This window comes from Lissotriton vulgaris, chromosome 11 (assembly GCF_964263255.1).
Source record: "Lissotriton vulgaris chromosome 11, aLisVul1.2, whole genome shotgun sequence".
Lineage (NCBI taxonomy): Eukaryota > Metazoa > Chordata > Amphibia > Caudata > Salamandridae > Lissotriton > Lissotriton vulgaris.
In genome coordinates this window covers 783,481,698-783,508,317 of record NC_141699.1, presented here as the reverse complement: position 1 = coordinate 783,508,317, position 26,620 = coordinate 783,481,698, and the positions used below count along the sequence as shown (strand labels likewise).

Here is a 26,620-nt window from a genome sequence, read left to right as displayed (position 1 = left end):
CCTGCGGAAGCTAAAAATACCCTTGAAAACATTCCTGGAATATAACATTTTGGGGTGTTCGATTTTAAATGAGTTTCCTGCAACAAAAGAATTTGAGGTTTTAAAGTAACTAGCCACCTAATCAACCCACCATATTTACATCTGTTCAGAATTTCATTAACGTTGACAGAAAGAATTTGGCAATTACTGGGTGAACTCATTCTATCAAGTTAAGAAAAAGATAAAAAAAACTCAACGTACTGCAATTCTATTCTAAATTGATTCCTGCACCATTTAGCGCCTTCCTTATAGCACCTGCTCATTTTTCCAACTAACCCCGACCACCCTAACCCTCCCTCAGAAAAAACCCTCCACCCCTTAGGAAATGTGGCTATTTCAGCTGACCACATACTCCAGGCCCTCAAAACACATGTTGGTGCCCTGATATGGCACCACAAAGTGATCTCCCCCCTATCAAAAAAATAAATAAATCTTTAAGAGACTCTGCGAAAATTGAAGTCACCAAACAAATATTATTATTTTTTTTAAATGTGTTTATTGGCATTTTCATAGTTGCAATACAGATAGAATACTTGTTAAGAATGTGAAGACGTTTCAATAGGAATACTTCAACATCAAATTCTGTGTACAGTGATATACAAGAGGATAGTAGTGGTTGGTCTCTTCGACTCCCCTCACACCCATTCCTCGCTTCCCTCTTCCCGCCCCATCCCAAGACCTCATTTGGAGTCAGTAAGTGTAAGTCCATAGTGCCTAAGCCAGGGCTTCCATATTTCACCAAAACTTTTTGGGACAACCCCGTGCCTGAGAAGTCGTTTTCTCCCCGAGCATGTACATGTACATACTTTTCCTCCACTCAACCAGTGATGGGCCAGTCACTGACCCCCCCCCCCCCCATGTCTTGGCCAGGTAAAAAAAAACAACAAAAAAAAACAATTCTTAAAAAAAAAACGGCAGAGCCACCAGTCAATTTTTATCTTCCAGCAGAGATTGTCTTACGCAGCTCCTGCGCTTCTTCTAGACGAGTAAATAAATGAAACTTTCCATGGACGAGGACTTTAAGTTTTGATTCTTGTGCAATCGAAGCTTGTGCCCCTTGAGCTTTAAACAAGTAGAGTAACTTAAACTCTGTTCGTCTTTTGGCCGCCGGTGCAGACATATCAGAAAATATTCTGCAATTTTCTCCATTTTCAGTTTCAAACTGTCTCGACTGAATTGCGGTAGTCAGAACTTTTTTCTTCACAGGATAATCTGTGAAGTTGACCAGTATCTTGAAGGGGAACTTTCATTTGGAGGAAGATGGGCAGGGACCCGGTGAGCCCAAGTTAATGTTAAGTCCCCCGAAAAATCAGGTAGCACAGCCTTCTTTATAAATGTTTCAACCCACTTGAGAATGTCACCCCCTTCAAGCCGTTTCGGAACGCCAACTATCCGAAGACTAGAGCGGCGGGAAAAATTCTCAAGTTCCTCAATTTTGTTCTCCATGATTGTGTTTTCACAGGACACTGAATCTACTTGAAGAACACCAATCATTTGGTCCTCAAGGGAGGAGATCCTTGACTCAGCCTCATGGAGTCGACCCGGAAGACTAGCAACTGCTTCCTCTATTTTTCCCAAACGTTGCTGAATCGATAATATTTCTAACTACTCTGTTTTCATCATATCTCTGATTTCTTCAAGAATCATATTTAACATAGTTTTGATATCCATCTGACATGCGACAGCCTTTTCATCTTCACGCCAACATCAAACTGCATCTCAAATTGATTTCCTATTGTTGTCACGCTCACTGATTTTTAGAGATGCAGAAATTGGTGTCAATGCTTTCTCTGACCACTCTTATGTTCAAGTATGTATAGAATTGGGATCCTTTAAAAAGCGCAGGTCCAAGTGGCAGATGGACCGACTTCTTCTGCAAGATCTAGTCTGGCTTGAGGAATTTGGAGGTTAGATAAAAGATAATTTTTATACTAATGAAGTGACCCGGATATGTTTTCTGTCTGGGGGGGTTTAAGGCTGCAGCCCGTGGGCAGATGATTGCTGCCTCCGCTAAGAAAACCAGGGAACATTTAGATAAAATAGTACAGCTCCAGAAGTCGTTAACCCATGCTGCCAATCAGGTGGGTCCCTTAAATCGGACTCCGCTCGAACAGGCTAGGAATGTTTTAAGAGATTTTTTCATTTTGGAAGAAATAAATAGCTCCCAGACTTATTCTCAGAAGGTCAATGAAGAAAGTCAAATGGTGGGTAAGATGCTTGCCTGGTCAACTCTGGCTCGACAAGAATCTGCTTGCATTCTAGAAATAATAGATCCCCAATCTAATACAGTAGTTACTGATTGAGAATTATTCGAGGAATACCAGCTCTAGCACTTTCAACAAATTTATACTACTAATCACTCGGTCAATTTTGAGTTGATTAAGGAGTATTTTGCCTCACTTCAAGTTCCTAAAATATCGCAGAATGTAGTGACGATGCTGCAGATGAAAATTACAGAAGCCAAGATAGCGGCTGTTATTAAATCTTTGGCAAGAGCAAAAGCTTGTGACGAGGACGGATTCCAGAGTGAACTCTATAAATGCTTGTGAAGGAGTGGACTCCTTTTTTGGCAAAGTTATTTGATTATATTAAAATGGGTGGGGCGGTGTCACCTGAATTTAAAAAAGCGATAGTAGTTAGCTTTGTAAAAAAGGGTAACCCCCTCCAATAATTTGAAGTCTTACCGTCCAATCAGTTTATTGAATACCGATTATAACATTTTCATGAAAATTTAGGCACAGCGATTCACTTCTGTAGCTCAGGAAGTGATTCATGGTGATCAAACAGGGTTTATTGTGGGCCGAATGATGTCGACTAATATCTACTTTTTGATTTAACCCCTTCAGCGCGGCGCATATTTTTGCGCTGTGCTGAACGTTCCATTGGGGCTATGGAACCATGACGGAACGGTTCCATCAAATGCACAGGCCAACCGACGCTCATGACGGAACCGTTCCATCATGAGCATGGAAGGGGTTAAGCTCTTGACTTTTTTAATATGAATAAGACTCCTGCTTGTATCATGATGGTAGACGCAGAAAAAGCCTTTAGTGAATTGGGATTCATTATTTTAGGCACTTTCTAGGTTTGGTTTTCCACAATCAGTAATAAATATGATTAAAAATATTTACCAGGGGGCACAGGCTCAGATTATAGTCAACCGGGATCAAGCAGACTTAATAAAGATAAACAGTGGGACCAGGCAAGGCTGTCCCTTATCACCTCTTTTGTTTACTTTTTTTATCGACCCTCTTGCTATTAGATTACGAGCTAGTAGGAACATTAGAGCCCCAATCGAAGGAATGACAAAACTGAACATTTTTGCTGATGACGCTATTTTATATCTAGATCCAGAAAAGGTGAATTTACAGTTAATATTAGCGGAGTTCAGGAAATTGGAACAAATCGGGGGCTTTAAAACTAATCCTTCCAAAACTGAAATTTTAATGTTAAACTCTGGGCCAGTGTGCTATCCAGAAGAATTAAAGCAACAAGTAAGAAAAACTGATCCCATTTGGTAATTGAAAATTTACGTTACGGGTCATTATGGGGAATTGGTTAAGAATAATTACGAAGCCACTAGTACTAAGATTCAGAATTTGTTGAATAAATGGTCCAACCTTCCTTTGACTTTGATAAGACGAGTGACATTAATTAAGACCTCTTGATTTGTTTGTTTACAAATATTCTGGTTAAGGTCAACGTTAGTTTTTTTAAAGGGATCAATGCTATGATTGGATCATTTGTGTGGAATAAAAATACTGCTAGAGTTAAGTTTCCAATTCTGCAATTAGATACTCAGTTGGGCGGGTTCGCACTTCCAAATATTCGTTTATGTTATGATGCATCACTTTTTGATTATGTAGCATGTTTGTTGTCTAAACCTTATCAGGTCGATAATTTTTTCATCAGCAAGATGATCCAAGAGGCCGGAACTCAACTCCCTACTTTTTTAAAGACTGCAAAACTCCCAAAGAGAACTAGATATAAAACATTATTAGATTTTTCAAATCGACTGTGTATGGTTTTTAAACAAAAGGATCTCTCTGGGTTCTTTTCTTTAAAATTAATCGAGTGTTGAGATTTAGGTTTATATGTTTATTCTACTCAATTGACAAAATGGAATGACTCTGGTTTAGGGGTTTTGAATCAATTGGGCATCCAGGGCAGACTGAATACTTGGGAAGAAGTTCAGGCTAGAAGTTTGGGTCCCAATAAACCACCTTTTTTTAAATGTATTCAAATTATAAATTTCTTGAAAAAATATAATTTTATTTTTAACATCCCCCTGGTAAAATTGCTTCCGCACTATATGTATCCAGATTGTCTGGAGTGGGCAATTGGTATCGTTTATTGAATTATCAAGATGAATCTCCTTTGGTATTAAAGATGTTAGAGAAAATCGAAGCTCATACACAATGCTTTCTTTCTTATCATGAATGGCAAAAGATCTCATCTTTAGGTAATAAGGTTTTGAGAGCCGCTAATTATAAAAGAATGGCATTTTTTTGCCAACTGGATGGTATATTACACCCCAGAAGCATTAAATAAAATATATCCAGAGGTGATAAATAGCTGCTTTTGCTGTGGTACTTTAGCAGAAGGGGATGGCGACATTTTTTTTTCCTGTCCGAAGTTAAACGTTTTTGGGGAAAAAATATTTGCATATTTTAGTGGCGCGATCATGAAAACTTATGAACCTTCAGTAGAAGCTGCTCTGTTTGGCATAGGTATTAGGGAGGTTATACTTTCCGATTCTCAGGGACGTTTTCTCGCTATCACTATGTTGGTTGCCCGTTCATTGATTTTACAAAACTGGAGGTCACTGGAAATACCTTTGTTTGAGAAATGGCTGAGTAAAATGAAACATACAAAATGTTTTCAAGAAGCTTATGCTAAGCGGGTGGGGGCAATTAAGAAATTTGAGGGTCTGGGATTATTTTGCTGATTGTTAATTTGATAATGGTGTTTTTTGTTTTTGTTTTTTTTGCTGACTCAGGTTGTCATTTGTTCATAGTGCAAAAATGTTGTGATGTGTAAATAATGGCTGTCTCCTTTTGGCTCTGCTCAATAAAAAATTATTTAAAAAAAAAGAATTTAGATTTAAATGAAGAAAGTGATGAGGAAATAATCACAGATCCAATTGACGAAGGAGAAGTGAGACCCACTTGAAACAAAACACAGAACTTTCAAATTTTCAGAAAAAGATTAAAAGAAAGAAGAGAAATCTTAAAATGGCTAAAGATAGAGTTGCTGAGAGACCAAAATGAAATTGTTTAAAGAAATGTTGCAGAATATGTATATGTAGCATTTTACTAATGATTATAGTATGGTTAGGTTTAACTATAGCATTACCATATTTGATAAGTATAGAAAAGGGAAATAGTACTGACACAAATGGAAAGTTAGCTAACATAAAGGGAGATAGAGTAGAACTAGAAGCATCCGATGAGTTAGAAATACATCACACAGTAATAGATAATAACACTGATTTAAATGTTTTCACTAAGTTATTGTTTGAATATATAGATACTATGGAGATTAGTGATTGTTATGTATGTATGTATGAAATTATCAGCTTTGATAGCAGAAGGTGTTACATATCACCATTTGCCTTTTAACATATGGCATTTCATGTAGTGTACCAACCAGCTTATTCTATAGAACAGGAAAATTGCAGTATTATTCAAATTAAGATGTGACATTTTCCGAATTTCCTGTTAGAAGAAATAATCCAGTACTTAGTAGTCTAGCAGCGCAGTATATGGGGGAATGTTTCCTAGCTCAACATGCAATAGATATAGCAGAAGCTCACAAGGATAATTGAACATGTTCACTAAAAGAAGAAAAAATATATTTTTGAATTTAGTAGAAGAAAGGAGACAGGATTTCTAGGAGAAAGCCAACGCACAGAAAAATCATTTTCCACCAGGGGCATAGAAAGAAAAAATGTAGACATCTGGAAAGGCTCAAGCTGCAATGGCCCTAGATTTTAAAAAGAAAGGGTAAATCAGTCTTCATAGGTTAAAGACGGACTATATTAATGTATTTATTGGTTCCAGTGAAGAATATAATTTCTAGGTTATTGGAGGGCGGGAACCAAAAGGGGGAAGAGATCCAGTATTTCCTGGAATTTACTATATATGTGGGAACAAAGGTTACTTTGGGTTACCTGCAAGATGGTATGGAAGATGTTACTTTGGAATAGTATTTCCAAAAGTCTATCATGTGAAAAAAATCACTGGAAGCAATGAAAACAATCATGAACTAATAAGTGGTAAGAGAGCTAGTTTTGCAAAAATAATAGGAGATATATTCAGTGCATTGATACTTTCAGTGGGAGTACTTCTGAATTCAAAAAGAATTTGTCAATTGTCCACAGTAGTTGATCGTTATCAACTGATCCTGCAGGAGGATTCTTGGTGATCAATACTGCAATGGTCGCGATCAGATCGATTTTTTTCGCAGACTCGACTTGCCTTTGATATTTTATTGCCAAAAGAGGGTGGAGTCTGTAAAATGCTGTAAGCGCAACATCGTTGCACTTACATACCTGACAAACGTGTAGAAATTGGAAAATACATTCAAAATATTACAAAATTGGAAGAGGATTGGAAACCACTGGAAGTTGATAGTGTATGGAAGAAATTAAAAAATTGTCTAACATCAATAGGGTTTTGGTTTGCTAATTTTGGTAACGGAGTTATAGCTCAAGTAATACTACCTATACTCGGACAAACTATGATAGGGTTAATAATAATGTTCCGGTGCAAATGTTCTAAGAAAAGAAGAAGGTATGAAGTGTATGAGCAAGGAAAGAAAAGAAAATATGAAGAGATTAAGCTTGAGGAATTAAAATGAGAACTAAACAAGAAAATGAAGAACATGACAGAAAAAGATGAAGTTGAAATTGATAAGATAGAGAAGGGAATCAAGAAATGCAAAAGTTGGCATTTGATTTGGGTATGGGTAGTTGTTGATGGCATAAATGCCATCAGAGAGGGGGTTGATGGAGCAAGGACTCGTAGTCAAGAGGCTTGCTTGGATGTAATTCTCTGATATAATCTCGTAATAAAGTATTAATAATATTGGTAATACAAATTTTACATAACATTTCATATTTCTAGAAAAGGGGAAAGCTTGCCTATGTGTTTTACTAACAAGTAACCCGAGTGCAACTAAAGATGGCTGCTAACGCGGATAAATGAACTGCGCATTCGTCAGCTGCATGACGTCTTAACGCTTGGAGGGAAAACTCTGCTTTTGCGCAATAGCATTTAAAATGGCTGCTTGAGAACTCACGTGCTAAGCATCTGCTTTGCTGAAACTAATTTGTATTATATACTAAATGCTAATGCATAAATAGTCTTTATAAGTAAATGGGATTGGAGTAGAGATAGGTGGTATACAGTGAAATAATTTTATTTGAATCTAATACTTTGTCTTTTTGACCTCTATTAGTTTGTATTTGGGCCTCCTAGAATGCTAAGATTTGATAACCACGTGAATGGCGGGGCATGCGCAAGAGAGACCGCTTCGGAGCAACGACCTCAAGTCTTGGGACTCGTCCAAGGACATCTAGTAGACATACGCTGGGAACCAGCTGAACATCCTGAAGATTCAATGAACAACTGTGAAATCGTATACATTGTTGTCAAATAAGTTTTCAAATATGGATGAGAAATGAAGCTTGGGAGAACAAATTAATGGGCGGTAACTTAAAACAATAAGCGTTTTAGAAAAGTATTGAACTTAGCAGCTTGTCCATTAAGAATCTGGAATTTGATTAGGTCGAAACATTTAGGGTGGAACATGCCATTAAGAAAGTATAATTGGGATAGTTAGTTCGTTTAAAGGTCGGTCACTGCCAGAACACTGAAAGACAGAGATCCTGTCCGAATGCTGATTGAATACCTGATGAAGCAGACTTAGAATTTAATAATTAGTTTTGATTAAAAGAAGATTACGGAAGAATCAAGGAGGTAGAAGGTTTAGAAGAAGGTCACGGAAGAACCGAGAAAGAAGTTAGTATCTGAGAGGGGTGAGACGCAGGCGTCGAATCCAGTAGAGGTCATCTGTCCTGTCCTATCCTATCCTGTACGGAAGAACCGGTCACCTGAATTTTCTTTAAGGGGCCCTTAACTCTTTGTTAGTGGGGTCTGATTTTCGCACCATCCTAGGTCAATATAAATCTGTGTATTGTGCCCATGTGCCGTCTCTCTCTGTCCTCTTTTACCTGAGGCACTTGTTATTGTGAAATTTTATTAATTGGGTAGACAGATTCTACTTCCTCTGAAAGATGGAGTTAACACTGTAAATTGTTTGCTCTTTATGATTAATTAGATAAACATTTAAACTTTCCTGAGTCTATGGTTATTTATTAAGAAATCAGGTAAATGAGACTTATGTCATAATTATCAAATCCTAATTACCTAAAATAGATCCATAAGTAATGAAAGGGTTTCATATCAGTAAAAGTTTGGAGAAATAGATAATAAATGAGCTTATAGTTTTAGCCCTATAAACTTGATCCCCATCGGCGTTCACTGGCCTATATTGTGAGAGTGTTTATGGGCCCAGATGAGTATTTAGCGATAGATGTCCTCAGGTTGGTGGCCCGCTGTATCAGGGCCACCTGGAACATACGCAAGCAGCTGTCCGACTCCCTTAATAGAATTAAAGCACAGCTGCTGTGTTACAAAACAAACGATGAAGGAGGAGGCAGGGATGGGCACGTGCAGAGCATGCCAAACTGTTGGAGCGCCTCCGATGCCATAACTATGCAACACATACTGCTTGCGTGCACGCCACTGCAGATCGGGCAGGTTGGAAGCTCGCCTGCCTAATAAAGCAACAGCATACTCGTAAGCCAATAGGTGAGTTACGCACTGATGTTGGGGGCATCCTGTACACGCAGTGCGACATACATGCAGCCATGACGCATCACTACACCTAGTTATACCAATCCCAGTCTCCATGCAGCGAGCAAAACTTAGAGAGGCACGCATAGGGTGTCGCTGTACGCAGACGACCTTTTAGTATATCTTAGTTACATTGAAACTATACCTTGGCAGCTGGTGCAGATCCTATGTGATTTCACAGCACTCTCGGAGTTGAAGGTCAACGCTGATAGGTCTTGCATATACTCATTCAGCGGAGGGAATCGCGACCCGATCTCCATCCTGAATGGTGGAAGGGTGCAACGGAGAGCGGACAAACTCCGCTATTTGGGCATAAGAATATATCGTCAGCCCTTGGACCTCTGACAGTAACCTGGGCAGGGCACTAACAGCTATCTGATCTCAGATGCGGTTCTGGAGCACGTGCCCGCTCACCGTAACAGGTAGAATAGCACTTACCAAAATAGTGACCCTCCCGAGGCTCCTATACTATTTTTCAAACCTGCCACTGCACATCCCTGCTACCCTTTTTTGGATGTTGGAGAAGACAATCAGAGACTTCATATAGGGCAGTGCCCGACACAGAGTAGCAATAAAGAAGTTATACCTGCCCACGGACCAGGGAGGTCTAGTAGGTCTGTGCTTTGAGCACTATTACCTGGCTGCCCAGTTACAGTGGATAGGCAGGTGGATGGTTGATGGGCAACGAGATGACACAGCAACCCTGCGACTGCCCTACACATTACTGCAGCTGATCAGGTTGTTTCACCCGGGGGCGAACGTACGGCCTCCGGAGCCCCTGTTGCTTAGTGTAGCATATAAATGCTTCCACAGGAGTCTCTAAATAACTCAGCATATAACGCCCTACGCGCTTGCATTGCCCCTAGAGGGTCACCCAGAGGCCAGTCAATACGAACAACTGCCAAACTCCGGGATTGGCATGAGGAAGGCATTCAATTACTTGGAGACCTGTACCGCGATGGGACGCTCATCCCATATATGTCATTGGTAGCGGAGGATGGGCTTCCACCAGGTCAATTCCTATTACACCACTCGCTAGTGACAACACTCACAGCTAAATGGGGCAACCTTGCAACTGAGCCACAGGCACATCTCACCAGAGAGTATCTGCACATCATGAGTCAGGGTAGGCATCTGATGCGGTGGTTCGCGGCCTCGCTTAGACTGCACACATCGATTAGTCTAGACTCACTTCGGTGCAACTGAGAGCAGAACTTGGGCCATTAATTTTTAGATGCAGGGTGGGCTTTGGTGTTAGAAAGACCAGTGTGCATTGCCAGCAACAGGCAGTTCAGAAAAATTCAATACTACATTACTCAAAGAGCGTATCCCATGCATGCCAAAATTAACCAATACTTAAGCCGCACTGACTTCGCCTGCCCAAGATGCGCCACCCTTGATGTAGATCTGATACTTATGTTATGGGATTGCGCTCACTTTCACACATACTGGGGAGAGGTGGCACATGTGCTATATGTCTATACTGAACGCATGATACCCTTTGAATGGCTGACTTACATTCTACACAAATACTGCAGAACCCGCAGCACCAAAGTAACCTGTAGAATCCTACATTTAAGAATAGTGGCAGCCATAAGGTTAATCACTAAGAAATGGAAAGCACCAGACCTTCCACATGTGCAGGCGTGGCGCCGCTCAGTGCTCGCCTGGGCCGAAGCAGAAAGCATAGCAATCATGTGTGAAGAAACTGTAGGCCTACGAAAAGACCTGATCGCCATGAGTTGGGATGCAAAGCTGGCAGAACTACAGCAGAATATAGGCAACATAGGGTGGGGGCCCCGGGGACTGACCCAGCATACTGCAAACACATGCATTACTGTAGTTCTAGGTTAACCGAGACACTTGGTCAGTTGCCACACATAGCATTAATGCATACATATCCATACGTTGCTGTACGAGGAATGAATACGCAGGCATGAACCATAGGAGATAATGTATATGATCTGTATAGGGGGGTGGGTGGGGAGGTTTGACTTTGATTATTTAATTGGATTCTATTTTGTTCCTATGCTTTTAGTTATGTTAGTTGATTTCACAGGATTGCTGCTGGTTCATCTTGCGTCAAGAAACAATGGACTAATGATATGTCGCGGGTGGGGGTGGTCCACTTGCGTTCACATGGGTATGATAATGTGCCACATGTAGATCATGTGTACTATACTCGGGTAATACCCGCTATGTGAACCAACGAGCCACTAACACCATTTGATCATACATGATGTAACAAATGCTTTGCCAATACATGGTGATGTATTCACAGTAAACTGTTGATAAAACTGAAAATCTAATAAAAACATTAAAAAAAAAATAATAAGGTGCAGATATTACTCAACCAGCTTCTGCTACATTTCTTTTGTTGTCCATCGGCCTTTCAAATGAAACATTCCAGAGTGGCTTTTGCTACTTCATATTTATTCTGTAATGCTGCAACCAGGGCAGTACCACTTGCAAGGTCCAATGATCCTCTGTTGTCCAATTGGGATGAATTTGGTAATGTGGCCGACAGGCCACCATGCAGAGCCCACAAGGAACTACTAGAATGACATTAAGGGAATAAAGATCTAATCACATACCTAACTACCTTTAACTGGCGAATATTGAAGACTGGGTGGCCAGAAGAAAAGAGAATGCTGTTATTTTACAAGGGGCTCAAAGATGAGCTCAGAGCTATTTTGGTCCAAATCAACCCCTAGCCCAACACATGCACAGGCTTAATTAATCTGACCCTAAGGTTGGACCACAGTGTGGCAGACAGTGTGTTCAATAAAAGGAAAGGTGACAAGATTTTCCCAAAATTCGAGAGAAGCATGGGTCAGGTTTACCACATTGAACAGGGTATTGAGCCTATGGAAATAGGCAGGTACGATCATCCCTATCCAAGGAGGAAAAAGAGGTTCACAGACAAAATGGGTAATGCCTGTATGGTGGGGGGAAAAATAAATCACTTCGTACGCGAATTTCCTCCAAAACCCAAGAACAAAACCTATTTTGGGAACAAACAAAAAAAGTTGCAGTACCTGCATCAGATACTGCAGAAAACTGTCAAGCTCAAATCTGATAGAGGAGACACGTTTGAGCTCTTGTAGAGTCCATTTTATAATGCTGTCTTCACCCAAGGACACCATTACCCACATGCAGATCCCATGAGTTTGCAGGTTAATGACATTAGATATCAGGTAGTGGTTCTGATCGGCTCAGGAGCCACAGGTAATTTCATAGAGAATGACTAGCCATTAAGCTTAGATTACACAGGTTACAAAAATCTTTTCCGGAAACTGTACTTGGGGTTGATAGAAAGCCATTAACCTCAGGGCCCACTGAAGAACATACTGTTTCCCTGATCTTAGAATGTCCTTTGGGTATTGAAAGTCCACGTGAAAGTTGTACAATTGCAAATTTTAGCTGCACCTCAATATGGGTTTATCCTAGGGATGCTGTGGTTGTGGAACCACAACCTGGTGATAGATTGGAGGAGTAAGACTATCTACTTTCAGTCCGAGGAATGCATTGCAATGTGTGTCCACTCTGCTTCAACGCACACATTATTCTTGGCCACTTCAGCAGAAATGGACATTGACTTGCCAAATGAGTATGCTTCAAATAGCGATGTGTTCAGTAAGAAACAGTCAGAAACCCTTCCACCACATAGGGCATATGACTGGCAGATTGATCTGAAATCAGAGGCCACAATCCCTACATGCAGAATATATGCCGTCTCTGATCCAGAGACACAACACTTTAGGGAGTATTTCGATAGGTATGTGGCCAATGATTTGATTCAACCGTCCAGTTTACCGGCCACCTGACCTCTCTTTTTCATCCCCCAGACCAATAGCTACATTCGTCCATGTATCGATTACAGGATACTAAACAAAAACACCATAAAAACAGATACCCTCTCCATCTCATTCCGGTCTTTCTGGATCAGGTGAAAAAGGCAAACATTTATATGAAATTAGACCTCAGAAGGAGGTAAGGAGATAGGGGGATAAGTGAAAAATGGCTTTTAAAACAAGATTCGGACTCTATGAATATACGGTTATACAGTTTGAGCCATATAATGCCCCAACATCATTTCAATTTTTCCTCAACGATGTCTCAAAAGACTACTCAGATTGGTTTGTCATAATTCAGATCAACGACATCCTCATCTATTCCCCAGATGAAGTCACTCACATTGAAAAGGTATCTAGAGCATTCCAGCGTCTCAAAAAAACCACTTATATTGTAAACTAAGTAAGTGTGAGTTTCATGTGTGTGAAGTAGAATTCTTTGGAGTAATGTTGACTTCAGCCGGTATGCAAATGGCTGATAGAAAGGTCAAGGCAGTGCAAGAATGGCCAGTGCCCAAAAAACATGAGATGTGCATTTTTTTTAGGCTTTTCCAAATATTACCACAGATTTATTCAGCACTTCTTTCATGTGGTAGGTCCCATTATGAGCCTTTTTTAAAAACAAATTTTTCCTGCCCACAAAGACTTTACAACAAAAGGTATTGAAATGGTGTCAGGAGTCCGCAATTGCTGGACATTCCTGGTATCATAAAGATAATAGATTTGATTCAACGACAGTTCTGGTGGGATTCACTTTCGAGCGACGTAAAGAAATGGGCTCAAGAATATGACACTTGCTCATGTGAAAGCGAACCATTCCAAACCCAGGAGGCTATTACAAACCCTGCCCACCCCTTGGAAACATATCAGTCTAGATTTAATTACGGGGATACCTATAGATCAAGGTTACTCTGCTATCTTGGTTGTCATTGACAGTTTAACTAAGATGGGCCACTTTATTCCATGAAAAGCCCTACCCACAGTTGGTCAAACCACTTATAAGCTACTGGCACACGTTGTGAGATTACATGGACTAACTAAAGTTATTGTATCCGACAGGGGTTTTTGTCGCGGTTCTAGGTCCGCTCTGCGGAAAGCCAAATCCTCAGGAGCGAAGAAGGACCTCCCTCAGGGTAACTTCAGAAATACCGGAAATAGGCGTGGATGCCCTAACAGGAGACAAACAGAAAGCCAAAAATAGATGATCAGCAACTGTATCTATATGTCTACAACCTCTTATGACCTCTGCCCCGCCTCTGGTTGTGTACTCTCTCAGACTCACTGTGGACAACAAGGTGAAAACGCTGACAAGTTGCTCAGGATCAGGAATCCACAACATGAAGGTGCTTGAACTCATAGTAGTGACATCTCAATTTCAGACAGACACAGATGCAAATGAGTACAGGTTTCAAGCTTCACAAGATTCCAATAGAAATGATAAAATACTTCAACTGTGGCAAAAGTGGAAAAGAAGAATTCAAGAGCTGTTCATATATTAAAAGCGCAATAAAAGTCACATGAATGCGCCCAGGTTACAGAAATAACCACCGTCTAAAAAGCATCAATCCACAAGGTCAAATAACCGGATTAACTAAAATAGTAGTGTCACATAGAAACAACCCCGTGACTAAGGCAGCAAAGCCAACCGGCGTGAAAGAGAAAGCTGTAGTGAGCATGCAGCACTGAAAGGAAAAACGAGTCAGGCGGAATGGATTCACTGCTGAGACTCGCAACTAAATTCAATTGACGGCAGTAGTGGCAGAAAACAAAGCGGGTTATAAGCGTTCACCCCAAAAAAAAAGTAAATAGCGAGGTCAAAACATCAAAGCTGAAGTCAGTCTGAGACGACAGAGATGTAGGGATGTAAGGATTCCAGCAAGTATGACGAGAGTACAGGTAGAATTCTGAATAAGGAACAGATGCTGGGAGGTGTGTTCCATCAAGAATAGGTTGCCAAGCACCTGTGCTTGGGGTTAAGCTTCTTTTAAAGTCCAGGAAGTCATGTGACGAGGTCTGTGAGTGCACACAACCGATTTCCCTACTAGTGCATTCTGGGTATCGCAATTTAAACTATACTTCATGCAAGAACCTCACCCTAATGTGTAACAGTTTTCAATCTTCGGCTCAATTCTGGCAAATGTGGTGCAAGGGGTTTCAGATTTCCTCTGCCCTGTCAACAGGTTTCCATCCCCAAACCAACAGCCAAACTGAGCGGCTGAGTCAAACTTTAAAACTATATTTGCGATGTTTTGCATCAGAAGCCACTGAGTCATGGGTTCAACTGTTGTGGCTGGCTGAATTAGCCTACAATAAGGAATAGGTTTCACCCACAAGTGTTACCTATCACTTTACCGCCAGAAACCTGAAATCACCCTGAAGTGAACACTCACCTGCGAGAAATTCAGCCAATGCGAAGAAGATAAGTCCACATTTGGACAAGACAAAACAGCAATAAAAAAAATAGGCTGATCGGCATATCCTCTGTACTGGAGATAATGCTTTCCTGCATAGAAGTGTCACCTCATGCTCTTAGCGCGTCTCCTCAAGCACGCATTTGTTACATCATGTGCCAAGCAGAGAACAATTAGGGAGCAGAGTCTCCTCTTACTTGGAAACCTGGGCCAGGTTGCACAGCAGTAAATCAGGTGGAGCCGGAGAGCTGAAGACGTGCTCCGTCACAATGAAGATCCTGGAATTACGTGCCCTGGCAGGTGGGCAGGTCTCATCTTTATACATGGGCCCAGAGCAAGAATCATAGGGCATGTAGTCCCTTTAGCCTCCTAGAAGAAAAGGACAGCAAAGTCACTGAAAGACTGCATTGCACTAAATATAAAGGCATCATTTCACATGTATGTCCTCTGTACTGGTAATTCTCATCACTGTAGCCTGCATAAGCACTCCCAGAGCCACTCAAACTGTGTGAACTAGTACGAGTACACAGCCAGCCATGATAAAGAAAACGTTGACACCTCAGCATGGTTGGACATATCTGTGAGAGCCAATAGTTAAGCACCAGGAGTATATCTTACTGTAGCACCAAGAGCTTTCCTGACAGTATGCCCCCAACTCCTCTTAAAGCTCGGTGTTGAGGGGTGCAACCAGTGGCAGGATCGCACTGCTGCAGGCGCATGTACATTAGCACTAGGCTCCCAGGAGCCATTTTCAGCAGAGAAGTCCTTCCAAGACATCCAGGACCAAAGGTAACCCATAGGTGACTTGGAGTCCCTGATTAGTTGTACCTCATACTCCCATAGGCCATCACAGGGACTGGTATTTGGAGGATAAAAAATATCCTCCAAATACCAGTCGAATTGGTGGCTGGTGGCCAAAAACATAAGTTTAAAACTTTGTATTGTGGTTTTTTCAAAATTCATTGAACCGTACACAGGCATAAGACATGTCAAACTGGTGACTTACAAACTGAAGCTACCTCACACATTGCCTATACACCCAGCGTTGCAAACCAGCATTCTGAAACCTGATTTATCCTCCAAATACCAGTCCCAGAGATGGCCTCTGGGAGTATGAGGTACAACTAATCAGGGACTCCAAGTCACCTATGGGTTACCTTTGGTACTTGATGTCTTGGAAGGACTTCTCTGCTGAGAATGGCTCCTGGGAGCTTAGTGCTAATGTACATGCGCCTGCAGCAGTGCAATCCTGCCACGGGTTGCACCCCTCAAAATCGAGCTTTAAGAAGAGTCGGGGGCATACTGTCAGGAAAGCTCTTGGTGCTACAGTAAGATATACTCTTGGTGCTTAACTATTGGCTCTCACAGATGTGTCCAACCATGCTGAGGTGTCAACGTTTTCTTTATCATGGCTGGCTGTGTACTCGCACTAGTTCACACAGGTGTGAGTGGCTCTGAGAGTGCTTGTGCAGGCTACAGTGATGAGAATTACCAGTACAGAGGACATACATGTGAAATTATGCCTTTATATATAGTGCAATGCAGTCTTTCAGTGACTTTGCTGTCCTTTTGTTCTAGGAGGCTAAAGGGACTACATGCCCCATGATTCTTGCTCGGGCCATCTTGGGTGGGGCCCATGTATAAAGATGAGACCTGCCCACCTGCCAGGGCGCGTAATTCCAGGATCTTCATTGTGACAGAGCACGTCTTCAGCTCTCCGGCTCCACCTGATTTACTGCTGGGCAACCTGGCCCAGGTTTCCAAGTAAGAGGAGACTCTGCTCCCTAAGTGTTCTCTGCTTGGCACATGATGTAACAAATGCGTGCTTGAGGAGACGCGCTAAGAGCATGAGGTGACACTTCGATGCAAGAAAGCATTGAGGCCAACATACTTTGGGGGCACTGTCTACATTTATAAACAAACAGCGCATCAAGCATGCTCGGTCCCATGTGTCAGATTCCTTGACAATAAAGAGGTTACAATTATAGAGCAAACAGCATAATTTGGCAAGCGCTGCTTGTCTAGTAAATCCTGCTGTGTTTCTTTGGTGAGGTGACCTAGGATTCCGAACTTTGCAGTCGTTGAGTTTGAAACTATTTGGAGAAGATATGTGAGTACATGGAAGTAGAACCTTGGCATGAAACATCTATATTCTGTGGTATGTATGTTGTTTCAGCATGTACTGACAAGTAACGAAAGGCTCACTAGGTGTGTTTAATATTAATTTAATATTGTGTTTAATATATTTAATATCCTCTTATTTTTGCTGTGGGCACAAGTATAGATACATTCCAGTGGAGGAAGAATCCAGACCTATTGTTAAGTGCCCAGGTTAGGCCAATGTGGCAACGCTGCACATTTTCCTACATTGTCCTTTTTCGGCACAATAGCATTTTACTGTGACAGTTTGAACATATTTGCGTGTGTGACAATGTTGCAAGTTTCTCTGAAACTGCTTTGCTTACACATCCGTCTTCACGCCACATTATCATGATGCCTCAAACACTGAGTACAAGGCCTTTGTGCACGTTGTGCAAATGTTGTTCTATCTTCATTCACGGGGCGACAGGGCTATCTGCATACCCACAACACTAATCTGCAAATACAATGCAAGTATGCTTTTTATTATAAACAAAGAAGCATTTGCAGGGGTTAGCAGAGGAGACTTCAGCTGACGTCAAGGGGTCCCTGCATGCTGAGGCTTCACCATTATTATTATTATTATGTTTCTTATATAGCGCCAGAATCGACCCCCGAAGGGGTATCTCCGCGCTTGCCTTGGGAACCCGTCCTGGCTTTTCCCTGTGAGATAGCCCCTACAGGGCATCCCCAAGGGGAAAGCCAGGCATCCCGCCACGGGGGGGCCGTTGTGGAGATTAAGCAAGCTTAATGCCCAGAGTTGCAGAGTGTGAGCCCATGATTAGGTCAGGCACCGAAGCGAGAATTATCGAGTCCATGGACATTTGAGCTCAAGGCCCTGCCGCGTCGGGAATTGAACCCTGGTCCCGGGTCTGACCTCTGCTTCAGGGTCTGCCTGCTTTAACCAGTGAGCCACACTTCTCCACTAACCAGTGAGCCACACTTCTCCACCATGCAGCTGCCTAACATCTCCGAGAGGTGTGACCAGTTTGTGACCAAGACAGGGTACTACATTTTTGCACACCAGGTAATGGGGTTGGATCATCCTGTGGGAGGGGTTCTTGGCTCTAGATGCACACATCTAAACATACTCTAGACTCACACAGAGTTAGGATTGATTAGTAGGAGTATGCCTGATTACCACCTTGTCTTATATGCTTGCATATATCCACTGTTGTAGCACCATGGTCGAAATATACCTGCAATTCACTATTTTGGTGCTTGTAATCCCTTTCATATGCTTCTGTTTTCTGATTATTACAGCACATGTATTCATTACAATAATAACATTGGTTCAATAAATATATTGAAAACATCACATTGTGTACTCTCTGTATACTTCTCTGAGAACAAGAGTGATGAGCGATTAGGCGAAGGGATTCTGTTCTGTTACCATGATCTCTGAGGGGTCAGGGTTGTCATGTTCGGTAGTTGCCAGAAACCATTTGCTCCCGATTTAGGTTAGGGGGGCTTGTGGTGGCACTGTGAGCTAGTTCGTCTCTAGGCCAACATATACTGCGGGGTGCATGGGATCTGTCTAAGTACATCACCCAAAGTTTATGTTGTCCACAAACATGCATATACTAAGGATTAGTGGGAACTACACAACCCTATGCCAAAAGTCACCCTATTGATGAGCATGCAGAACACATTATAGGTACATGCATACACGAGCTACCGGTAACCTGCCCGATTATAATTGCACAGGATTGCCAAAGAATACTAAGGATTACCCAGGCATCATTTTGTCTACAGGTCTCCTTCCCTGCTGTTCCCACCCCACAACCCTTTCCCTCATTTGATCGCTTCAATATTCTGTGCCTTAATGGTATGCGGAATGGAGTATGTCAAGAGGTAGACTCTTTTGTATATCACACTGATCCTGAGGAGCCTCAACCACATCGCGCGTCTGATAATCCTAGTAGTGGCAAACAGAAAAATGTGTTTTTTGCTACTGTGAGGCCTACTCTTTTCATAGGCTAACATTGGGAATTCCTTAATACACTGTTTAGCTCTAATTGCTGATTAGAAAGGAGTAGCTGCATCATGTTTTATTTATTAGGAATGGTGATGATAAATTCTCTATAATGGTAAAGTTGGATTTAACATTCTTGTCATCATCAGCCAGGCTAGCTTGAATCCACCCAGATCAGTTGACTGAGGGGAAGTGTTTGATTTGCTCCAATGCTCCGACCATCATCCCGTTTGGCATCACTTTGTTCGCCCTAAGTTGTCAGGGTATGTCCAGACGTGGGTCCCTTGCATACTTTGCCACTGGATTCAAGCTGGCCTGCCTGAGGACGGCTGATTAGCCAGAAACCGGTCCCAGGATGCTTGTTTCTGGTCCAGGGAAGACATGGCTTGGCAGTTCGGACTGGACTGTTCCCATGAGGCACAGGGTCAGACTGATTTGCATATGGCCATGTCTGAACTGGGGTGGTGGAGTGAGCTAAAGAATGATGATGGATTAAACCCAGATCAGTTAACTGGGGGTGAGTGTTTGATTTGCTCAAACGCACCGTCCATCATCCCCTTTGGTATCGCTCTGTCTAATGTTGAGGTATTTGGGTAAGCAGGGTTAAGTAATGTTATGCAAATTGTTATTTAAGGTAAAAGAAAAGTGATTTGTATTTGTGTGAGTTTGTATGTTTTACTTAACACAAATTATGGCCATGCAGACTGCTAACTTTACCTGCTTCATTTCTGTCAGAACCAGGAACACCTAGAATTAAGTGGAGTCAATGGTATAAGTCATTTAAGAGTTATTTAAGAGATGTAGATGGAGTAAAATGTTCATGGTTAGAAAAAAATTCAATTCTATACAATTGTCTAGGGTCTGAAGGGCAAAGAATTTCCTTCCTCTTCAGACGACTGGGATGAATTTACTGAAGCATTAGCAAGGCTAGAAAAGCATTTTAAAGATGTACCTAGTGTGATTGTAGAAAGGCATAAGTTCTTAACATGTAAACAGCAGCAACATGAATATATTGATAACTTCTTAGCAGAAAATTAATTGGACCTGTAGAACAATATTTAAGAGACCAAATTGTAGTGAATTGTTATGACACAAGGGTTCAAGAGAGGATATTATACAGCAGGAACCCCACACTAGCAGCAACATTAGAAATTGCCAGAGAAATTGAATGCTCTGTTTCTACAGCTAAAGAATTAGGAAAAACCAAATATGTGTCTACTGCAGCTGTTAATATTGCACAGAAACCCAAGTTTGCGCAAAGCGATAAGTCATATTTAAAAAAAACTGATACTAATAATTGTCCAGCAGTTGGTAAAACATGCTCAAAATGTTTTTAAAAAAGTGGGACACTTTGCCAGAGTATGCAGAAATAGGTCTAGAGTAATGGGAGTGGATACTCAAGAAACTCAAAATTAGTGGGGAACCTTTAATGATTTTTAATGTTTGTAACAAGGTAGTATTATCTGTTGACATGGTAGACGCTACAGTGTTGTCAGACAGTGAAGGTGGAGATGCAGTATGTGTCATTAAAATTGGGAGTGTGGATACTAAAGTCATAGTGGACTCTGATTTACCCATCACCATCCTTTCGGACAATCTTTTTCTGAAGGAGTGGAAGGGAACTGATCTGTTGCCTCCAGACATTCACACAGTGGTGATTGGAGGTCAAGAGATCAATATGATTAGTTATTTTTGGGAGAATATGCAAATCTAAGAGTTATTCATTTGAACGTGTACGTAGCTAAGAAAGTATACACTATTCTGGGCTGGAGGGATCAAGGCAAGTTTGGGATGATACTCAGACCTAGGACGGAACATCCCATTTCTTTGGTGAAGGCTATTCATGAAAATGTGAATTCGTTGGATGATGTGCTCATGAAAGACAAGTCTATTTTTGATAATAGATTAAGTATGGTTAAAGGGTATGAGCATGAAATTATTCTGAAGCCTGATGCCATTCCAGTTGTCTACAAAGTCAGATATGTTCATTGAGCATCAGAAGCAGGTTTAAAGAACATCTTCATAAAGTGTGCATGGATAGAGTTATAAAGCCAATAGACTTCTGTTTGTGGGTTTCTCCCATAGTTGTAGCATTAAAAAAGAGAAATCAGATGAACTTAGGCTCTGCATTGATTTGAGATCATTGAATAAGAACATACAAATTGATTGCTTCCCCCTACCAATACTTCAGGATAAGTTGTCTCAACTTAGTGGTACAAAGCTTTTTTTTATGATCGATCTTCGAGCTGCATATCATCAAAATAAACTGGACAAAGATTCCAAAGATTTTATAGCTTTTAATACCCCCTTTGCAGTTTTTTGTTTTCTTAGAATGCCATTTGGACTTCTGTAGCTTCAGTCCATCAAAAGCTGATGTTTCATTTATATGGGGAAGAGAAGGATGTCTTGACCTATCAAGGTGATATATTAATTTCTTCTTATTCTGTTCATTCACATTTGGCCAAGTTAGTCAAGTTAGATAGAGTATTGAGTATTCTGGAAGACCATGGGATAACAGTCAAAAAGCAAAAGTGTAAATTTCTTGTGAAAGAGGTTGAAAACCTAGGTCATGTTGTCTCTTCCACAGGTATAACGCCTAAAGAAGACCTTTTAAAGGCTATACATGAGTGTGCACTACCTACAGACAAAGATCAGCTGAGATCTTTTCTAGGGTTATGTGAATATTATTCACGACTTGTACAAAATTATGCATTGAGTGAACCGCTAAGAAAATTAAGTAGGAGCAATGCCAAATTTATTTGGGAAGATGGTCAAACAGCGGCATTTGACAATTTGAAGGCTAAGATCATCAAAGCGCCACCCTTACAACCTTTTCTAAGATGATGCTCCATCTTTTGTTAGTCGATGCCAGTAACTTGGGTCTTGGTGCTGTGCTCAGTCAAATGGTTGATGGGGTAGAGAACCCGGTGGCATTTGCTTCTCAAAGATTATCAGTAGCTGAAAAGAATTACAGCACTATTGAAAAGGAAGCGTTAGCTTGTGTGTGGGGTGCCCATCAGGTCTCTATATTGTTGTGGGCGAGGGAATTTTTAGTTGTTACTGACCACAAACTATTGGTCTTTATGTGGAATGATAAAAGTCATAGGTAATGCTAGTCCTAGGCGTATTTGACTTTTCAAAGCTGTACGAGTTCACTTTCACTATGAAGCATATTTCTGGTGGGAAGAACTATAGGGCTGACTTTTTGTCCAGATGTCCGACCGATCTAGTAGTTCATGAAATATGTGAGGAAGATAAAGAAATTTTCATTGGATTGGTAGATGGTTTCATGTCATTTCACATGATGATTGGGAACAAATGTCTGTTGGTGATCATTGTCAGGAAATAATTAAAAGGTATATCACTCGTGGTTGGCCTAGAGAAGGTGAAGTTGGTGAGGAATTCAAATCCTATTTCAAGGTGAAAGAAGAAACAAGTGTGGAAGGAATTTTTCTCATGAGGGGTTCCATGTTAATTCTATGTCAGGAGCGGAGGCTTCTGATTAGGCTGTACTTTCTTCTTTATTTTTCTCCAGCAGCCATTCAAAAGGTATCAACAAACTTAATAACACTACATTTCCCATGAGCATCAGGGAAAATGGAAATAGAAAATGTCTCTACGACTGTCCAATCCCAGTCCAGGGCTTCCAATATCCTTCCTTGTTGGCGCTCTATCTTCCTCTTTCTTCGCTGCTCCAGCAGCATACAGATGAGTGTTTTTCCTTTCTGCTTAACGGTTTACTGTTTTGCGGTATTTCCATTGCATTATTGTTTATTGTGCTTTTCTTTCGAGCACTATGTTCCCGTCTCAGGGCGGGTCTTTGTAAATAATCCGTGCGCGAGCCGCGGGAGCGTTTTATCTGCTCCTTTCGCGGTGTGTTTGTCAGTCAGGCTCCGTGCGTGGGCGGCCTCCCGCCGCTAGGGGACCGCGCTTGCCGCGCTGCAGCTCTGAGGAGCTTACCCCCCAGCGGGCGCGAGTCGTCGAGTCCCGCTTTCTACTCGCGATCGGGAGAAGCGGCTCAACGGTCTCGCGTACCATGGGGGAAGACTTGTGTGATTAGTATCGGAAGAGCTTTCCGAGCGATTTTTGTGCAGCGTTACGGCTATTTCTGGAACGGAGCCCCTGCCTGGAGCCTGAACACCCGCGAGGCGGGTAGGACTTGGATTGTGCTTTGGGACCGGCCCAGGCAGGGTTCACAGGTTGCCTCATAGCAGAGGCTGTTGGTCCCTCATTGAGCTATTGCCCCGCTACGGTGGGAAGACGTGTGACTTACTGAGGGCCCAGCCCTACCTTTAACCCCTTACTTGGACTCCTGAATTTGGCGCGGGGGCGCTATGGAGTACGAGGAGTATTACGAGGAAGAAGAGGAACAACAAGTCATGTACCTACCAGTAGATGACCATTTCTGTCAGGTCATGGACTCCTCCATTCTGAAGGCGGTGTCGCGGGTGGTTGCGCCCCTTGAAAAGAAGATCGATCAGCTGCAGGCGCAGTGTCAGACCCCGGGACAAGGGGTAGACCTTTCGGGGCCCAAGGATCCTATGCCCCAGAGACAGTCATCTTCAGAGACCGCAGACGTCAAAAGGAAGCGCCCTGCGGACGCGGGAGTGGATTCCGACGCGTTTTCGCGGTTGAAGAAGGCCTTTTTGGAGGCAAAGACCGCGGATACCCCCTCCACTTCGAGGGAAGCACAATCTGGCGCTTTGGGGGACAGTGTAGACGGCGCGGCCATCGTCGACCCAGATGAGTCACCCCAGACATCGGATGGTGACGGGGAACCGGATAATTCGTGGCTCGCCACCCAGCCAGCGCAAGAGTCAGGCGCGGATCCCAGCTCGGACATGCTGAACCCTGATGAGTTGCTCCATCCGCGCTCGTCGCACTGGGTGCCCGCACCAAAAGTAGCGGCATACATGGCAGCTAGGCTCGCAAACCTCTAGATCAGGAGGTACGTAGTTGCCTCCGGGCAGAGTGCCCGCGTCCTTCCTTGGACGGTAAGGTTACGGCTACTCCTGAGATAGATCCCAAAATGTCTACATTCCTTACTAAATTTGTGAAGGACCCCAAGAAGGGCATTGACCGTTCGTGGCGGGCCTGTCAAGACAAACTCTTAGACACGGCCGGCCCGTTGGCAAAAATTTTGGATATGGCCGAGGATGCCAAGGCCTCGGGTTCCTTGATCTCTCTGGAGATCCTGTCAGGATGGCCGCAGAGAGCGATCATCTTCCTGGGAAACGCCAACGTGGCCATTTCGACGGAGAGAAGGCGTTCTATTTTAATTAAAATAGATCCGAAGTTGGGAGAACTAGCCACATCGGAGGCGGGCCCGATGGCGGAGGGCAACCTCTTCGGGGATCCATTCGTGAAGGAGTTGGGCAAGTTCGTGAATACCTTCAATTCCTTGGTAAAGGCCCAAACCTCGGTCAAGCGGATCTTCACGTCACGTGTTTTTGGCGCAGCCAGTCGTGGAAGGGGCCGCTCGTCTGGCAGACCATACAACAGAGGCTCCTTCAAACAGGGTGACTCTCACAGAGGCCAATATCAAGACCCCGAGAAGTTCGGGAACTTCTACAACACCAGAGGGTACCCCCGCCGCCGTGGTGGACGAGGCAGAGGAGATGGCGGCTACAACAATCACAAAGGTGAGACTTCAGAATGTAGCGGGCCTACAGGTGGGAGGCAGGCTTCGGTCTTTTCTTCACGCATGGACTTCGCTCACCTCAGACGCCTGGGTTTTACAGACCGTAGGTGGGTTCCAAATAGAGTACTCGGGTCTCCCCAGGCAGCCCGTGCGTCCAAGGCCTATCAGCTTCACGCACGACTAATGCGCTCTGATAGACAGAGAGGTGGCGGATCTCCTCCGCAAGGGGGCAATTGTGCAGACGGAGCTGCACCCTCGGGGGTTCCTCAGCAATATTTTCATTGTGGAGAAGCAGGACGGGGGCTATCGCCCAGTGATAAATCTAAAGAGTTCAATGGCTGGCTCATCTACCGTCATTTCAAAATGGAGGGTATTCACCTCCTGCAGGATCTACTTCAGGAGGGGGACTGGATGGTCCGGTTGGACCTGAAGGATGCCTACCTCACGATCCCCATTTTCGCTCCCCACAGGCGTTTCCTTCAGTTCCAGTGGGGCCAACAGATCTACGAGTTTGCTTCCCTTCCTTTCGGGCTATCGTCCGCTCCCTGGTGTTTTACCAAGGTGCTGAAGCCGGTTGTGGAGCGCTTGAGGACGGAGGGCATTCGTCTTATCATCTACTTGGACGACATGCTCCTCCTGAGTCAATGCCCGCGGAAGTTGCTAACACACCTTCAGAGGGCGGTCGACCTTCTAGAATCCTTGGGGTTCATAGTCAACCAAGCCAAGTCAGACCTGATCCCTTCCAGGAAAATGCAGTTCCTAGGTTTTCTAATAGACTCAGTGGAGGCTACCTTGTCCCTGCCTTCTAGGAAACTTTCCAAGATAAGGCACGAGTTGAGACGCACCCTGGCACGTCCAACGATCCTGTTGCGACACCTGGCCAGGGTGGTGGGTCTCTTATTGTCGTCCATTCAGGTGATATTCCCGGGACCCCTTCATTACCGGGCCCTTCAACGTCTCAAGGCGTTTCATCTCCGCAAAGGTCTCACTTACTCCCAGGTCGTTCCCCTTACGGAGGAAGCCAGGACGGAGCTTCAATGGTGGAAAGAACATATGGAAGCCTGGAATGGGCAGGCGATCTTTGGTTCGAAACCAGACTTGGTGATAGAATCGGACGCCAGCGGCCTGGGATGGGGAGCACGTTGCGGCGCTGTCTCTACAGGCGGAGTATGGTCTTCCGCAGAAAAAGCTCTTCACATCAACTGTCTGGAGTTGATGGCGGGGTCGTTCGCGGTGAAGTGTTGGACGAGAGACAGAGTTCAGTGCTGAGTCCTTCTCAAGATGGACAATGTAGCGGCGGTGCGCTATATCAACCACCTGGGAGGAACCAGGTCCAGGGCCTTGTCCGACCTTGCCCGGACTCTCTGGGAGTATTGTCTATCCAACGAAATTTCACTGGCAGCGGAACACCTGCCAGGCTCGGCCAACCAGGTGGCGGACTGGTGCTCTCGTCACTGGAGGGACTCCAGTCTATGGCAACTTCGCCCGGACGTGTTCAGGGCGATTCAGGACAAATGGGGTCCATTCACGGTGGATCTCTTTGCTTCCCGTCTGGACGCCCAGCTGAACCGCTATTTCAGTTGGAGACCAGACCCGGAAGCTGCAGCGCTAGATGCCTTCCTGCAGGATTGGAGCCTGGA

The 26,620-nt window shown here is 43.2% G+C and overlaps 1 protein-coding gene across 1 annotated transcript; it reads left to right on the top strand.

Moving 5' to 3' along the window:
* Nucleotides 1–23,673: 23,673 nt before the first annotated feature.
* Nucleotides 23,674–26,249, top strand: LOC147683497 (uncharacterized). The gene is given in 2 exon segments (XM_086942539.1): nucleotides 23,674–24,262; nucleotides 24,265–26,249. Coding segments are annotated over 2 exon segments (2,574 nt in total).
* Nucleotides 26,250–26,620: the final 371 nt, after the last annotated feature.